General features: G+C 43.1%; 1 protein-coding gene and 1 pseudogene across 6 annotated transcripts in view; one reads left to right on the plus strand and one right to left on the minus strand.

Moving 5' to 3' along the window:
- Positions 1-372: 372 nt before the first annotated feature.
- The window catches only part of PRUNE2 (prune homolog 2 with BCH domain), a 291,989-nt gene continuing 273,631 nt past the window's right edge, over positions 373-18,730 (plus strand). For all 6 annotated transcript variants that reach the window (XM_027964476.3, XM_042243325.2, XM_060409321.1 and 3 more), the window contains exon 1: positions 373-557. In XM_027964476.3, the coding sequence (XP_027820277.2) occupies positions 522-557 (36 nt within the window). In that variant the 5' untranslated portion in view covers positions 373-521. The remainder of the gene's footprint in view (positions 558-18,730) is intronic.
- On the minus strand, positions 8,781-10,323 carry LOC105607807 (small ribosomal subunit protein eS4-like; annotated as a pseudogene).

Raw genomic sequence — 18,730 nt, forward strand, 5'->3', positions numbered from 1 at the left:
CGACCTCCCCTGGCGGACAGCGGCGGTGCCTGCGGCAGAGCCTCCCTCTGCAGCAGCCCCTTGCACTTGGCTCACACTTCTGGGCGCTGTCCATGGTTGCAGCATCTTTCGGCGCGCCACGTCAGGAGGCCGCAGCGGGGCCCTGCGATTGGCGGAGGAGCCCCTCGCCATCCGCCAACACTCCCGCCCCCGCGCCCCAGCCCCGGAGCTCCGGCCCCACAGGCGCGTGCCAGCCAGCGTGCCAGGAGCGCCCTGGGGCTCCCGGGCGTCACACCCACTTTCCTTATTAGGGGAGAGTCGGACGCTCCGAGCGGGCGGCGGGGCTCGGGGTGGGGTGGGGAGCCCTGGGAGGCGACAGCCGAGAGCTCAGCCACAACCTCAGCTGCCTCCGAGCGGTAGGAGGGAGCAGCTGGTCGCTGCGTCCCCGGCGGCCACTTTCCGGGGACCCGGCTCCTCTCGCCCGGGAGGAGATAGTCCTCTGCGCCCTCCGGGTGTCTCCAGTCCATACCTTTCTCAACGACATGGAAGAATTTTTGCAGCGCGCCAAGTCTAAATTGGTAAGTTGAGGGCGCAAAGCTGTGTGCGGTGGTTCGCGCGCGCGCGTGTTGATGGGTGGGCATCACAGCAGAGCAGGAGGAAACAACTTTGCTACTTAGCTGTCAGGGAGTGCGGGCTGTCCTCTGGAAAGAATCTCTGCGACTCTGTGTGTCCAGCTCTGACCTCTTTGGCTTGTAGTTGGAGACGCAGATCCAGCCAAATCAACAGTTTGGCCCAGAAGGCTAGAGGATAAATGGATGTGGTGTTCCTTGCGATAAAAGAGCCCAGACTTCTGCAGACGCAGTACGCTTAAGTGTAAAGGGAAAAGAAGCTGTACTTTAGCTGGAGGGGATGACAAAACCTAAATGAGGAAGTGGTAATGCCGACCTAGAGGAATGTGCGAGAATAGCAGTTTACCCGAGCATCCCTTACATGGGGCATGCTCCTTCCTGGGCGGGAGTCAGGGGTATTCTAGTCTGAATCGAGTCTCTCTGGGCCCTATTCAGGTCTGTCTCTTGTGGCAGAGGCAGAAGGGGAAAACCTCAACTGTTGCTGTTGCTTTGGGGTTTTCCAGATTATCTTTCTCCTGGAAGCAGACCAGCGTGTTGGCTGACTCTGTTTTACTGTACGCTGTCCAAACAGTGAAGAGTAGTTCCTCACTGTGTATATTGACAGTTGCTATACATTCTGGAACAATAGATTCTAGCAGTTTCCTGATTCCAAATTGTTTTGGCTCTCCAGCATTGCAGTAATGAGCTTAATGGAAATGTTTCTCTTTTGGCACTTAACAGAAAGGCTTTTGCCCATTTGGAAGCAATATCTTTAATGAACACTGAAAGCACCTTTTATAGGCCTGGCATAGAAGGAATTGCATAATTTATGTTGCCTTTAACCTTTAAACCTTCATAAAAGCCAAAATACAAAGTCTGCATTAAGATGACGTCTTAATCACAAGGCACGGTATTTGCAGGGATTTTTTTTTTTTTCTGTAACTCATTTACCCTTGCACAACAAAGGGAGTGAAGATGAATATGTGATTCTTACAGAGATTTAACTGTAAGTATCCTTTAAAAGACTATTAAAGTTGATTCTTACAAAGATTTAACTGTAAGTATCCTTTAAGAGACCTTTAAAGTTGACTAATGCTAATATAAATACTTTGTTTTCTACCTTAAGCCTCCCAGAGAGTGATAATCTGTGGGGATTTCAGAATTGAGGCGGTTTGTGATTGTTTCTGTGTTTACTGCTGACCCTCTTACAGGTTTGCTTGAGCACATGAAGGAAAAAGCTGAAATACTTGCATTTCTTTTTTTCTTTATTGCATTTCTGATAGTGTAACTATGCTCTTTGTTTTCTAACATTAAGTGAGAAATGATCCAAAAAGATCAATTTTGGCAACTTACTCATTTTTTTCAGGGATAAAAAAATGGTGATCAACCATCACGCAGTTGTAAACTGCGCCTATGTTCTACTCCTGTAACATTTATTTTAATAGTAAACATTTAGATTGTGGGATCTGATGGGAGCAAGGTTTGTCTCATAGCCGAAGAGCAATTGCTGAGGTGAAAAATTCCCTGTTTCAGATTAATTAGGTGAAAGTCATGCTTAAGTTTATTTACTGAGTCCTTTCATTAGAGGAACAGTTGTTCTTCATCATTAAAGAAACAAAAAGACATGAAAAAGAAGTGATTGTTTGTAATACTATTCCCAGTTTCCTGCAGTAGCTGGAAGAATAATTACTGCTAATTTTATCTTTTTTCTTGTAATAGGTTTTTTGTTGGCGATCACAAGTAACCTTTCATCTTTAGCCATAGGAAAGGTGGTTTGGTTCCTTTCAGTGTCACATTTCCCCTGACAAATTATATTTTCTAGGCAAATAAAAATTTTACTGAATATACAACATTCAACTATAGTAGTAGGTAAACCTTTTACTTTAGAGGAGATATATATATATATACTCTTTGTTTAGGAGAAAAAAATTAAGTTAGTAATTATGACATTCATTTGTGAGGGGTTTATTCACAATAGAATGGTAGGGTTTTAAAAAATTAGGTTAATCCTTTGGGAAACACTTTAGGGAGAAGAAAATTATCATGCTGGTTCTCACCTAGACTTTATTAGACCAGAACGAGATTGAATTTAGGTGTTATCTTTAAGCCATTTTCCATCAGAAGTTGATATAGATTTATCTTTATGAAACCTAAAAAAATGTCTAATGGGCATTTAGCCATTAAATCCCATTAGGGATTATTTCCTACCTACTTGATTTCTTTCTTTGATATTCTGTAAATATGATATATATCTTTTAATGATTTGAAATAACCAATTCCCTTTCAAAGTCTTAATGTTACCAAACCAAACTTGGGTTGGCTTGCTTGCACTCAATAAAGCCAGTCTACTGACACTGGGTTATGGTATAAGAAAATACAATATTTATTTCAGGTTCCAAACAAGGAGTCCAGTATTTAGTACTCAAAAGGCCTGAACTCCCCAATAACTTTTACAGAAAGGTTTTAAAAGTCATGATGAGGGACAGGGGCGTTGTGGGGTACATGATCAACTCATGAGCATTCTTCTGATTGGTTGGTGATGAGGTAATTGGGACCTCACCAGTTTCAGACCTTCTCTGGTTCCAACCACTCTGGGACCTATGTGCTTCTGGGCAGCATATAGTTAACTTCTACCTGATGGGGTTTCAGTGTCTGAAAAACAGCTCAAAGGATATAGCTCAGAATATTATCTATAATGCTTAAGAAGGAACAGAAGGTCCTTGACTTTTTTAATGGCTAAATTCTTATGGTTTTGTCTTGTTTTTCTTTCTTTCTGCATTTTTTTCTCTTCTCTGATCAAATTTATTCTTTGGAGCTCAAGGAAGGCCGAGGAGGTTAAAGTTTTTCTGCAGAGGCAGATGGAGAATGCGGGAGGGGAGGAGTCTGCTCCAGGCAGGCCCTGTAGGGTCTTGTTCTGTTGCGTGAACATAACCTCTTCATCACTGGAGTTAGCTAGTTTTAAAGACCAAAGAAATTTTAAACTGTAAAATGAAATTACTATTAGTCATAGATAAAATCTCCAATAACCAAAACTTTAGAGAAATTGTTTGTATGCCCTTTCTTCTGACTAGGAGCATTTGTTATTCATCTGTCATTGTGAGGAGAGAAGCTCTGCTGTTCTAGACCAGGCCCTTGGGTGGAGCAGAAATCTTTGAAGTAGAAGGAAGGTTTTTCATTTTTAATCAGGTAGCCTGAAGCTTCAGTTCAGTTCATTCGCTCAGTCGTGTCCGACTCTTTGCGACCCCATGAATCGCAGCACGCCAGGCCTCCCTGTCCATCACCATCTCCCGGAGTTCACTCAGACTCACGTCCATCGAGTCCGTGATCCCATCCAGCCATCTCATCCTCGGTCGTCCCCTTCTCCTCCTGCCCCTAATCCCTCCCAGCATCAGAGTCTTTTCCAATGAGTCAACTCTTCGCATGAGGTGGCCAAAATACTGGAGCCTCAGCTTTAGCTTGAAGCTTATTTCTATTGAAATTGGGAGAGTGGTATCCTAATTCTTTTTTCTGCTAGTCCTCAAACTGGGGCAGATTCAGTTGCTTAATCCCATCTGACTTTTCCTTAAATTTGCCCTTCTGATACTTCCCCTTCATTTGTGAGAAAATGTGGCATTTATGAGAAATGACAAAAGTAAACCTCAAGTGTGGCTTAAGAGAGATCACCCTCTTCTGGAGCTCAAATGCTTCTCAAGGGGGCCTGCCTCCTGCCTGGTAAGAACACGCTTGGGTACCTGCAGTTTCTCTGTAAAACACCTTAGCTGAAGGTGGAGGACAGCAAGGGAAGTAGTCACTCCTTCCAAGCACAGTCTCTAGAAGTGGTACCTTCCAGACAACTAGGGAACTAATTCAGTTATTTTTAAAACAATCAAGACACTAGAATAAGCACCAGGAGAGCAAGACGCCCCCTAGGCAGTAGGGATGGAAATCAAAGGATGATGCTTATTACCTGGGTTCCCTTCTCCTTATGAGAACCCAGCTATGTTTCTTTTTCTTTTTTAAAACTAGTATTTTATTATACAGGAGGATGAATATATCTTCCTGTTTTTACTGACCACTTAGAATTTTTTCCCAGTCTATTGAGAATTGTTTTGCAAAGCAAAAGATGATTGTTTTGCAGAGAATCATTTTTCAAAGTGATCCTTCATTTGCCGTGGTTTATTCCTTTCTAAGTTTCAGCCATCACAGATCAGCCTGAACAAGTCACTTCTGAGGGATAATCACACATAGGCAACCCTTATTTTGAAAAAGTCATTATTTGATCCTCCAGCTATGTTTCTGATCTGGATACTCACTGCTCGAACTAGAAATAAGGGCAAAAACATGCTTTCTTTTTCTCCTGCCAGTGCCCACTTGACTTTTCCACCTGCTTTTCCATTCTGAGCTGAAATAGGGACAGAGATAAAATCCATAGTTCCAGATCTATCCTTACATTTTAGCTGCACTTTCCATTTTCAGTTACACCATTTCTGTAGTGGTGTCTTAGTCACTCTTAGGCTCTTTCTGTGGTAAGAGAAATTGAAGATGGGGTGGGAATGAGGGCTTTGAGCCCTAGCCTGTGATTTGGCAAATGTCCTCCAATGTCATAGTGGTTAGCTCAAAAAAAGTGTTCAGGCCAAGACAGCCTTATGATGTCAGTTAATGGTCCAAGTTCCCATGAACTTTGGAAAAAAAGAGGAGCTAAATGAGGAATGAGGCCCCTAGAATTCTGACTGGCAGGAAGCCAGGGTCTCTACACGGGACAGCCTGGCCACTGAGCCTCTCCCACTGCCACACCGCACCAGCTGATACAAGTCAAGAGGTGCTCAGGGCTGGGGGTCGCTGCAGCCCTCATGCCCTAGAGCTGGGTCATGAGCCAGCATTGGGGGAAGTGTCAGCTGCCAGCAGAAGGATACAGGGCACATCAATATCCCAGGAATGCTGTGGGGAGAGGGTCACCGTCACCGCCAGAGTCTGGGGAATGCATCTGTCCTCAAGCAGTGCCTTCTGCAGACGAACAGCTCATTTCTGCAGTGGGAACTGGTCCATATGTGGCCTTCTGTAGTAGAAAAATCCTGGGTGACCCTAAATGCCAACTGACACTCTGCTATGTGGCATAGGGACAAGGAAGCACATTCACAACTCCAAAGGATAAACCACATCAGAGCTGATAGAGGAGATGAGGTTTCAAAAAAAGAAAAACACTGCAGTGTGTCTGCAGAGGAATCATCTTGATTGGAAATTGAGAAATATATCCTTCCTGACTTCCTTTATAGAAACAAGGTCATATTTATCAATAAAAAGCATCTTTAAAATGAATGTTCCATACCTTTTAAAGGGCCACGGTGGTAAGGACTGAGAAGGATGGAGATGCTGGTAGAGCAGTTTCATTTGGAAAGCTGAGCTCATTCTGATCACAGACCGCAGGATCAGCTCTCTCCCCATCATAAGCCAGGGCTGGCGCACTTGAGACTGTGCCTCTTGTCAGAATATTCCCAAGCATGAAACTCAGGAATCCAAAGCACTTCTGGGAATGTGGAGTCACCGCTTTAGGGGCTGATGAGAAAAGAGCCCTTGATTGCTTTAGTCCTAGAGTCAGCTCCATTTCTCACTGCCTGAACTTTCAAATTGGAGAGCTGTGGTTTGTCCTGGCCCTGGGGCCAGAGAACAGACTTTTTCAGGGTAAATCTCAGAGTGGATTGGTCTTCCTCAAAGATAAAGAATTGGTGACTGCTGTTCAGACAGCACCTCGGATCTGGGAAGATACAATCAGGTGAGCAAGGACACTCTTTAATCAGAAATTCGGGGAATATTTTATAACTAGATAAAAAAGTGACAACTTTCGTATAACTTGTTTGTTTCTCTGTAGCATTTATTTGGGCGGATATTAGCAATGTTTTAGATTTGGCATATCCCCCTGGGGAGCACTTGTAAGCACTAGTGGTCTAATGATGGACGGGTCGCTCTTTCCTTACATCTGCTTCTCCTTAGGGTACTCGATGAGCAGAGAAGAGGGTGAGGGGTAAGCACCTGCGTCTGAATGAAGGCTGCAAAGGAGGAAAGAAGCTCTGGGACCAGAGAGGTCAAGTGCATGGTGTTGCCTTGGTCACTGATTCTTTTGGAACCCTAGAGTCATGGAGCTTGGAGTCTTTCTTTGAAAAGAGACTGGGGAGGGGCAGGGCTGATGTATTCAGGAGGCAGAATTCACGGGAACTCTGCTGTGACTGGTGCCCTCTGAGTTTGTGCAGTATGCAATCACACATTGCATTATGATTGTAATTATAATATTACAATATTACATTTGTGTACATTGTAATTATGCACAATCACACATGGCCGCCCTGCCACGGGTCCCAGAGTAACCTACTCAAAGTCTCTGGCAACGTTCCAAATCCATTTCTATCTGAGCTCTGTGGCTTTGGGCTTTGGTTTCTAAGGAAAAGTCATCTTTCTTCTTAAGAGCTCTTGGGAGGCTAATTGGGCACTAGATCGCCCTGAAAAATTAGATCCACAAAGGTTGGGTCAGAAAAACTAAGCTGATGTTACAGCCTTGGGTTTTTAATCTGAAAAATGAGATAGTGATACCAACTTTCCAGCCTTGTCAGAAAGCCAAAATAATGTACCTACAGCCCTCAGTGCAGAGCTTGAAACAATGGCTACTTTTGTCCCTTTGCCCCCAAGGTGTCCTTTCCTGCAGTTCCTTGTCTCAGTGAATGGCATTAGTATCCATCTGGTTTCTCCAACTGGGACTTACTTTTCCTCCATCCCTTCCCCACCCACTGTATCTCAGACATCCAGATGAGTCCAGTGGCCAGCTAGCCAGATGATCCCTGCAGACCACTCTCCTTCCCAGTGCTGCCAGCCATTGTGGAAGTGTCTTTTATTTCTGTCACATCCCTCCCTTAAATCCTTCTTATCACTTCCCATTGCTCTTAGGAGAACAGACAACTCTCTTACCCTGACCCTAGGATCTGACTCACCTGCTGCCCAACTTCTGCTGGCTCCTTCTCCTAGTTTAAATAACCCCTACTTCTTCTACAGATCAGGGGAGGATGAAGGGAAAACTTTGCTGAATGACCCCTTTCCACCCAACCTCCCAGTTCATGAGTCTAGGTCAAGGTTTTGGGTGATGTTTTTAGATCATTTATCTCAGCTTGTTATTATATCTCTATTGAGCATGTGTATTTGATTAATGAGAGTAGGGACCAAGGTCTCTGTATGGATTTGCTTCAGAGACCTGTACTCCAGAACCTGGTGCAGTGCCTGAAGCTCAGTAAATGGCCTTTGTTTGTATGTGAGAGGCTTTTTTGGGCAATTAATCATTCCTCATTATCTTTAATTAAGCCCTCAGTTCAGTTCAATTCAGTCGCTCAGTCGTGTCCGACTCTTTGCGACCCCATGAGTTGCAGCACGCCAGGCCTCCCTGTCCATCACCAACTCCCGGAGTTCACTCAGACTCACGTCCATCAAGTCAGTGATGCCATCCAGCCATCTCATCCTCTGTCATCCCCTTCTCCTCCTGCCCCCAACCCCTCCCATCATCAGAGTCTTTTCCAATGAGTCAACTCTTTGCATGAGGTGGCCAAAGTACTGGAGTTTCAGCTTTAGCATCATTCTTTCCAAAGAAATCCCAGGGCTGATCTCCTTCAGAATGGACTGGTTGGATCTCTTGTAGTCCAAGGGACTCTCAAGAGTCTTCTCCAACATCACAGTTCAAACGCATCAATTCTTCAGCGCTCAGCCTTCTTCACAGTCCAACTCTCACATCCATACTAGACCACTGGAAAAACCATAGCCTTAACTAGACGGACCTTAGCCAGCAAAGTAATGTCTCTGCTTTTGAATATGCTATCTAGGTTGGTCATAACTTTCCTTCCTAGGAGTAAGCGTCTTTTAATTTCATGGCTGCAGTCACCATCTGCAGTGATTTTGGAGCCCCCAAAAATAAAGTCTGACACTGTTACATGAGTGCTAAGTTGCTTTAGTCGTGTCCAACTCTTTGGCACCCTGTGGACTGTAGCCCACCAGGCTCCTCTGTCCATGGGATTCTCCAGGCAAAATACTAGAGTGGATTGACATGCCCTCCTCCAGGGGATCTTCCTGACCCGGGGATTGAATCCATGTCTCTTACATCTCCTGTGCTGGCAGATGGATTCTTTACAAATACCACCACCTTGGAAGCCCAGTTAAACCCAAAGACCCTTCCAGTCATGTCTCCTATAGACCATTTGACTCATTGCTCTCTTTAGTTGCCAATCTCGTCTCTCTGTTCAGCAGTGGTTAGACAGATACTTTTTTCTCAGAGAAAAGAAATCCATGGTTTGTTGCCTTTGCAATAACAAAAATGTTGGAGAATGGGGAGGCAACGATGCTGCTGTTGGCGTCTTTCACATGAACCACACCAAGAGGACCAGGTTGTCTCTTTCTGTTGGTGATCGCAGCAGAAGATCGCTCAGTTCTTCCCACGGTGGTGCCTCTGGTCACCATATACAGGTTATCAGTATCAAACTTTTTGAAATCAGTCATCTTGCCAGATTTGAAATCAATCTCAGTGGAGTCATTCATTTTGAAAGGGAATCGGGATAGTGGATGATACAAGCATCATGGGTCACCAGATGAGGGATTTTTTTGTGCTACAAAGATCGTTCTTACTTTGCACAAATTGTACTTGGCTCCTCAGGTATAATTCAATGAACAACAAAGCCACCCTTGTGTCACAGATCAGACAGAAATTCTCCCCTTTCTTGCCAATGCTGGTGACATCCTTAAAGCCAGCAGGTGGGCTGTATCAATTTGGACCTTGCCATCAGTCTTAATGAACCCCTGCATGCAGGTCTTCTTTACTTAATTTCCTGTCAGCGAATACCTAAATCTGTTCCTTAGTAAAAGATGAGGGGAAGATACGCTCTCAGCTTGTGGGGGCCAGTTGATGGATGAGGAGCAAACACACTGGTCAGTTTACTCAGCATTGGAGGCTTTGGAGCTGCTGTAGCCTTCAGGGGCTTCTTGGGACCATGAGTCAGGACTGCATGTGTCCCAGTCTTTGAGACCTCATGGACTGTAGCCCATGAGGCTCTTCTGTCCATGGAATTTTCCAGGCAAGAATATTGGAGTGGGTTGTCATTTCCGACTTAGGGGATCTTCCCTACCCAAGGATCAAATCCTTGTCTCCTGCGTCTCCTGCATTGGCAGGCAGATTCTTTACCACTGAGCCACCAGGGAAGCCCTGAGCCATGACTGTGCTAAGCACAAAAAGTGGAAGTGTTTTTAGGATGAATGGAGCCATAAGACAAAAGGCTTGTAGAACTCATAAGACTCTGTAGTGGCCAAAAAATGAATAAATGGATGAGCAGGTACAGACTTTTAGAGATCTGAACCTGGAGAAGGGCTGGCCATAGTATATGGGAATGCGGGCTGGCTTACTAGAAGGAGATGAGAAATGTTAAGGTCGAGGAGTACCATCCAGTGATTTTATGTGGTACACACTTTGTACAAAATGTTACTGTAAAATAATGAGCCTAGGTTTTATGCATGATTGCTTGGAATCTGTAAGAACTGGTGGATTAAAGCATGAATGGATTGGAGAGAGGCAGGGAAGGGTCGGGGCACTCTGCAAAACCACACTGGGCAACAGTAGACAGGGTGAAACTATTGGAGCCTTATGTGGTCCAAAGGGGAAAAATTAGACTCCCCCAATCCCAGCCATTTCACCAAGCTGGCCCAGCTTGTTCTGCTGCTTCTGGGCCAGCACTAATGTCATGAGACTAGCAGGGAAGATTTTTCAGTCCTTGATAGGAAAGTTGAAGGCCTTCCAGACTGGCCTCATCAGTCAAATGATATTAAGACTGTTGCAGGTGTGTATGTACTAAGACAAGAATATCTCTTTCGCCCACAGTAATAAAAACACGAAAATGATTGTGGTGAATAAGAGAGCCAGGAAGCCCTATTTACATCTTATAGAAACAGGGATGATTTTAATTTGACTGAAATTTGTTGACTATCTGTCTTATCCCTAAGAAATATATTTTTCCACTTAATATTCAAAACAGCCTTGTGAGGTAGCTATTATTTCCCTTTGCAGTTGAGGAAACTGAGGTTCAGGTGGGCAAGAAGTTTGCCCAAGTTTTCAAGTCAGTAGAGAACAGAGCCAGTGTTTGCTCCCAGGTCATCTGACTCCCATTCCAGAACCCACTCCCACACCACCAGATATCCTGGAACATTTCATTCTCTTTAAATAAAATGCGAGCAACTTGGCAGGTTTATGGGAGTGTTGGGTAGTGAGTTAACTTTGACCCAAGAGAAGTACATTTCTCTGTTTTTGACTATTTTATATTAAAATATCCGTGGATAATTGACTAATCAATCAATAGTATTGAGAACCTGCTATGAGGAAGTTATGGTGTGGGACTATCTATGATTTGGTTGAAGAAATTGGGAGACTGTTTCACTGTATGTCCAACTGAAGGAAAAATAAAACACCAATAAACTACTTGGAAGATAGGGTCTGTGACTAGCTTTAATTTTATTTTTTTATTTTAATTTATTTTAATTTTTATTTTTACTTTATTTTGCTTTACAATACTGTATTGGTTTTGCCATACATTGACATTAATCCACCACAGGTGTACATGAGTTCCCAATCCTGAACCCCCCTCCCACCTCCCACCCCATATCATCTCTCTGGATCTCCCCTGTGTGACTAGCTTTTAGAGTGACTAGAAATATTGTGGGTATTTAGTGAATTTTTGATAATGAGAATGGCTTTTTAAAACAGTTAGAAGTTGCCCCTTAGTTGCCATCAAATTGTGAGTACAATTTTTGGTTTTCCAGATTCCTTCATTTTTTTTGAACAAACAACTGAGTTTTTAATGTCCTACAGTAAGCTTCCTCTGCTCTTTAGATTTCTTATGTTAAGCACTGATACATGAAAATATGTGCAAACATTATTTCAATTTAGAAACTTATTTAGATTTAGTAGTATTATGTATAATATTAAAGGACACTTGCTACTTGGAGGAAAAGCTATGACAAACCTAGACAGAGTATTAAAAGGCAGAGACATCACTTTGCTGACAAAGGTCCATATAGTCAAAGCTATGGCTTTTCCAGCAGTCATGTATGGATGTGAGAGTTGGGCCATAAAGAAGGCTGAGTGCCAAAGAATTGATGCTTTCGAACCATGCTGCTGGAGAAGACTCTTGAGAGGTCCTTGGACAGCAAGGAGACCAAGTCAGTCAATCCTCAAAATCAAATCAGAAATCAACCCTGAATATTCATTGGAAGGACTGATGCTGAAGCTGAAGCTCCAATATTTTGGCCACCCACTGGGAAGAGCTGACTAGTTGGAAAAGACCCTGATGCTGAGAAAGATTGAGGACACGAGAAGGGGGCGACAGAGCATGAGATGGTTGGATGGCATCACCGACTCAGTGGACATGAGTTTGAGCAAACTTCAGGAAATAGTGAAGGACAGGGAAGCCTGGCGTGCTGCAGTCCCTGGGGTCGCAAAGAGTCGGATACGACTGAGTGACTGAGCAACAGCAACAATATAGTGAGGTTCTCAAAAATGTGTTTTTAGCCAAACCTTTTTTCTTGGTAATTTTATCATTACCATTTTACTTATGAGTAATGTTCAATTAAATGTGCGCTCCAGTTCAAATCCCAGTTTCTGAATATAGTTAAAAGAATTCTCTTAAACTCACTATCAACAATAATTTCCATATGATTACTAAACATATTCATATACATTATCTTTTTAATTGGAGTATAGTTGATTCACAGACATTCACAACTTAGTGTTGTGTTTATTTCAGGTGTATAGCATAGTGATTCCATTTCATAGATATGTATATATATATTCTTTTTCAGATTCTTTTCCCTTATTGGTTATCAAGAATTATTGAGTATAGTTCTCTGTGCTATACAGTAGGTCCTCGCTGGTTATCTATTTTATATATAGTGGTGTGTATATGTTAATCCCAAACTCCTTATTTGTTTTTCCCCTCCTTTCACTTTTGGTCACCATAAGTTTGTCTTCCATATCTACGGATTTATTTCTGGTTTGTAAATAAGTTTATTTGTGCCTGTTCCCCCTTCATTATTGTCACTCTCTTGCTGGAGACAGAAAAGTTGGGTTTGGCTGAGTGAGTAAGTGTCGATAGAGTGAGCACAGCCTGGGCGACACAGCTGGGAAGAAGCGCCGAGGTTAGGAGTCTAAGGTTTCTGCTATCTGCTTCACTTCTGATCTCCAGACTGCCGGCTTAGCAGTGGTGCAGAAGACTACTGAGGTACCATGGACACCCACATGGGATGAAGGAAAAGAGGGAGAAAGGAAAGAAGAAAGGTGGGGATGGAATTGGAAGGGAGGTAGGAGAAAAGCAAAGAAAAACAGCATTCGAGGGGAGAAAAGTTTGAAAAGTGAGACGTAGAAGAAAATCTTTCCAAAAGCTCAGGATGAATTATCTGCAAGAGTAAGAGCTCCTGTGTCTGGAGTTCAGAGTTTCCAAAAAAACTGAAAATTACACAAAGGCAGCCTTCCTTCAGACAACTGCCATTGAGTATTAAAAACCTACCTTGAGAATTAGTTCTTTTCTCAAAGGAAAATCCCCTAAACTATCTTTCTGAGCCGATTGGTATAATGATATCTGAAAGCCATTCAGAGAATGATGGGAATGCAGCAAAGACTCACAGATGCTGGCACCAATTTTATGTCATCCTCATTACTTAACTTGGGCTTTGACAGGATTTGTTTCTCTGAGTGGGGTGTGGGAGGAGTGGTAGCCCACAAACAAAACCACAGGCAAACAGACTCCCAAGAAGTGGGCCCAGATGCTCAGCAAGTGGCATTCCATCTGATGTAGGGTAAGCAGTCCTAAACGCCTGCACAGACTCTGGAGGCCATAACATCAGTGGCAGAAAGTTCACAGTAATGACCCTGAATAATCAAGGAAGAAAATTATTTAAGCTTGGTGTCCTGTTTAAGAGAAGGTGGGGGTATGTAAGCAATTTCAGAAAAAAAAAAATCCAACTCAGATAATTAATGTTAGAAATAGAACAGCAGTTGTTACATGGAGGGTAAGCTTCAGTTGTCTGGAAAAGTCCCTTGCATGGCTGAGCTCATTCTTAAGTGAAGCCAGGTATGTGAAATGTCATGGTTTATAGCAAGTGATCATGAGTCAGGACGGAGAGTGATGACAGTGCTATGAATGTGAGCCTCATGTGGGGAAGCATAAATAGGCCCATGGCACATACGAGATGTGAGAAGCCCCACTCTCCACTCCCATTCTGAATCAAGAACTTTACTCTGGTTCTGGGCTCCATAAAGAAGTTGTAGCAATGACCTTGGGCCTGTAAAATAAGATCCCTAAGAACAACTGGAGAGGGAGGGACTGCCTGCTGATGGATTTTCTATTATTTGGAAAGTTTTAATGAAAGATTTCCCCATTGTAGGACCCATTTCTTTCTTTCAGTTGGAAACAACAGGACTTTAAGAATTAAAGTGGCTTTTTTGGTTTACTGCATAGGACAGGGAACTATATGCAATATTTTGTAATAATGGGAAAATAATTTGAAAAAAAATTTATATGTAACTGAGTCACTTTGCTGTACACCTGAAAATAACACATTACAAATCAACTATGCCTGGAGAGTCCCAGGGACTGGGGAGCCTGGTGGGCTGCCGTCTATGGGGTCGCACAGAGTCGGACATGACTGAAGTAACTTAGCAGCAGCAGCAGCTTATTGTGATAAAAATTAAAAAATAAAAAAATAAGTGGCTTATTTTTAAAGAAGCCCAACAATTCAATTAGGTCTTTTTTTGCTGTGAAAAAATGATCTGTTGGAGCTTCCCTGGTGGCTCAGTGGTAAAAAGTCTGCCTGCCAATGTAGGAGACACAGATTTGATTCTTGACCCAGGAAGATCCCATGTGCTGTGCAGCAACTAAGATCATTCGCCATGACTATTGAGCCAGTGCTCTAGAGCCCAGGAGCTGCAACTTCTGAACCCATGTGCTGCAAGTACTAAAGTCCCAGTGCCCTAGAGCCTGTGCTCTGCAACAAGGGAAGCCACCACAATGAGAAGCCTTCGCACCCCAAAGAGAGAGTAGCCCCCACTCAGTGCAACTAGAGAAAAGCCTGCATAGCAAGACCCAGCACAGCCATAAATAAATACATTAAATTATCTGTCAATTGAAGGGTGCAAAAGAGAGACGTACATGTTTGCTTGTTGCTTTCCAAAATGGAAAAGAAGGAAGGGCCCAGGGAAGAAGCTCAGCTTGATGGAGGAGCATTTTGCTTGTCTTGGCACTCTTCATACACATTTTCTCTAGCAAGTGGCCCATCTTGCTGGCCAGATCAGCACCTTTCCCTGAGAGGACAGAAGTGTCATGCCAGGTGGGTAGATTAGCTGCCCCCTGCCACTGGTATGTCTGAGAGGACATGTGCTCAGGTGCTTCTCTGGGACAGCAGCGTCCCCAGGTCCCTCTCCAGGGAGGCTGAGGGCAGGTCGCTCTCTGGCCTTCATCCTCTGCTTTGTTGACACTTTCATCTCTTCTCTGCCCTTAGCAACCTGGTTTGGTTTGCGTGCAGCATCTCCCAGCTGAAATATCAGGTAGAATCCTCTCACCCTTCGGCAGCTACCGTATAAACAGACTGGGAGGCCTGGATTCTTTCAAAGAATAGTGAGCAGAATTTTGACCAATCCTTGTGGTTTAAGATCAACCCAGTCTATCCTAACGGAAATCAGTCCTGAATATTCATTGGAAGGACTGATGCTGAAGCTGAAGCTCCAGTACTTTGGCCACCTGATGTGAAGAACTGACTCATTAGAAAAGATCTTGATGCTGGGAAAGATTGAAGGCAGGAGGAGAAGGGAACAACAGAGGATGAGATGGCTGGATGGTATCACTGACTCGATGAACATGAGTTTGAGCAAGCTCTGGGAGTTGGTGGTAGACAGGGAGGCCTGGCGTGCTGCAGTCCATGGGGTCACAGAGAGTTGGACAAGACTGAGCGACTGAACTGAACTGACTGTGGTTTAATATAATATTCATTTTCAATTTTTACCATGATCATCGGGAGAACTTTTTTTTTTCTTTTTAGATTGTAGGCAAATTGAAAACATGGTCTTAGGAAATGTATGCAGGTCATATATATAGTCTCGGTCACTCAGCTGGTATTCGACTCTTGGCGACCCCATAGACTGTAGCCCACCAGGCTCCTCTGCCCATGGAATTTCCCAGGTAAGAATACTGGAGTGGGTTGCCATTTCCTTCTCCAGGGGATCTTCCTAACACAGGAATCAAACTCGAGTCTCCTGCTTAGCAGGTGGATTCTTTTCTGTCTGAGCCACCAAGGAACAGGTCATAGAAAAAGATAAACCAGAGGGAGAATTTTATCCTGTAGCTCAATTTTTGTGAATCTGACATAAACCCATGCAGAAAGCAAAGCAACCTCATTGGTGTGCAACTCGTCATGAGCTTGTCACTTGGCTGCCTACCCTTGGACCTTGGCCCAAAGCTCCATCACTCTTTTTTCCAGTCTCCAAAATATCCAGACATAAACTCACTGTGGTGGATGCAGACCAAAATGCCATCCCAGAACTGGCTTTTAAAATATTTTGAAAAGTTCATTAGCTCTCCATAGTGTTATATCACTCTGAGCCTTATGATGGGGAAATGTATTTCTCACATTTATAGGAGTATTCCATGCCAAAATAGCCTGCTGACCAAGCATGACATCGCTGTAAAAATCAGTTCACACACGCACAGGGTTTCATAGACTGGCATTTACATAGACTGCTCTGATGTATCTCATAAACATGGAGTCATGTTCCTGACTACTGGCCTCTTCATTGGACTTTTGCTCTCAGAAAGATTTATATGCATCCACCCTGATTGCTGAGTTACACTGGACACACCCTGGCCTATCACTTCTGGGAGTGCTGTGGGAACAGGCACTGAGATTCTGTGTGTTTAAACAGTATTCCGTAGCTGTAAACTTTTATTAGTGATTTCTTGCTTTGATGCTATGGATTATTTTAATCACAGACCTTTCCATTTGAGACTATGATACAAGGATAGATCCTTAACACTGAAATAGGTGACTTTAGGCTGTCTATTTTAACCTCCTAATATTATGCTTTAGGCTTTGTTTATTTATAAAATTATAAACATTAAAACAAATTTGGGAAATAGAGGAAAGCTGAAAATGAACTGTAAACAATAGAAAAAAGCCTTAAAATGACTCATTTTCATTGGAGCATGGCTATTGGCAATATTATGGCAAGGAGTTTTCTTATTCTTTCCTGCGTGTAGGATTAAAATAGGATATTAATGCATTTTGGGTTTCCCTAGTGGCTCAGCAGTAAAGAAGGTAAAGAAATGCACCCCCACCCCCCACCACCCCCTGCCAATGCGGGAGACACAGGTTGGATCCCTGGATTGGAAAGATTCCCTGGAGAAGGAAACAGCAACCCACTCCAGTATTCTTGCCTGGGAAATTCCATGGACAGAGGAGCCTGGTGGGCTACAGTCCACGGGGTCATAAAAGAGTCAGTTATGACTTAGCAACTAAACAACACTCATACATTTAGGTACCCTGATTTTTATTTTACTTAACATAATTTATTAAATATTTCCCTATGTAATAACATAGCATTCTGAGTCAACATTTTAAATGATAGCATATATTTTTATAAAAAAGATATACTGTGGTTAAACATTTTGATTGTCCTCTTTCTGCTGTTAATTATACCATAACAAATATCTTTGCACCTAAACATGTTGTCCTATTTAGGATTAGGTCCTTAACATAGTTTTTCAAATATGTAATTATTGGAGCAAAAGATATAAACAGTCTCAAGTTTCTTGCTAAATCTTTCCAAATTGATTTCTGAATGAAACCCACCAAATTTTAAGACTTAGAGAGACTCAGAAAGGTTAAATTGTTCCACAGAACATTGTGAAAGAGTCAAATAAAAATTTCAGGTCTCTTGACACCTAGGTCTGTGCTCTTGACAAATCTGAGAGACTGTGCAGTACTACACTAATTTAAAAAACATGAATCTGATCAAATAGTCTGAAGCTGCCATGCTGTTAATTAAGACAATCATAATACAATCTATGCCACGTCAGTTACAAATGTTGCTTGGGACTAAGAAGCAGAATCTGCCACTTTCTCTTTTTCTTTTGACTTCCTCTCTGAATTATTAAAACAAAACAAAACAAGCCTGAGCCTTATGGAGCAATCAAGCTAGTTGCTGTTATACTTGGTATGGTAATTCAAGCCATAGGATTACACTTCATAACTGCCTCCGCCTATGTGATCTTATTTGATCAACCTTTGGTAGGACATGTTATTATATCTACATCACAAAGGAGAAGAAAAAGGCCAGAGGTGAAATCTAGCCTTGCCCAAGGACATGCAGCCGGAAAGTGGCAGAGCTGAGCAGAGAGTGTTTTCTGAGTTCCATGCCTTTGCTTCCAATCTTATCAGCAGATACAAAAATTGGTTTACACTTTCAAAAGGTAGTTTAAAGGTTTCAGTTGGAGTTTGCTTGCTTGGTTCCATCTCCATAAGAGAAAACGACTGAGTAAGAACGTAGAGCCCATGTCTAAGAGGAGAATATCCAATGACGAAACACATTCGGACTGAAGTCATGTTGCAGGAAACACACAGCAAAGCAAGCCAGTTAAGCTTTGCAGTATTGTGAGATGGCCTCTGATGAACAGTTTGCAAATATGAGATTCGTGGATGTGTCATTGGTGGAAGCATGCTGAGCCCTCCAGGCTCTGGAGACCAGGTGTCACCTGTGACAGAAAAGAGGCACCTGGGAGGCAGGTCTCTGAAGGGCCTGTGGACAGCATCCTTCATACCGCGGTGGGGCACCAGGTGCCTGGATGTCGCTTATGTCAATTTTGGCTGAGAGATCTTTGTAATGAGGGGGAGGGAATTTAATTGACTGTAACAGGAGCTCTTTCCTTCTTATGAAGGAGGTGTCATTCTGTCAAATTCTCTCTCTCCATCCACCTTACACTATTTCTCCATTTGGATCATATTCGTTAACTGGCCAAACACCTAAGTGCACCCCATATTGATGCAATAGAGTAATTTTAGTTTAGTGCAATTTAATGTAGTTTAAGCATTAGGCTTCCCTGGTGGCTCAGAGG

This window comes from Ovis aries, chromosome 2, assembly GCF_016772045.2.
Source record: "Ovis aries strain OAR_USU_Benz2616 breed Rambouillet chromosome 2, ARS-UI_Ramb_v3.0, whole genome shotgun sequence".
NCBI lineage: Eukaryota > Metazoa > Chordata > Mammalia > Artiodactyla > Bovidae > Ovis > Ovis aries.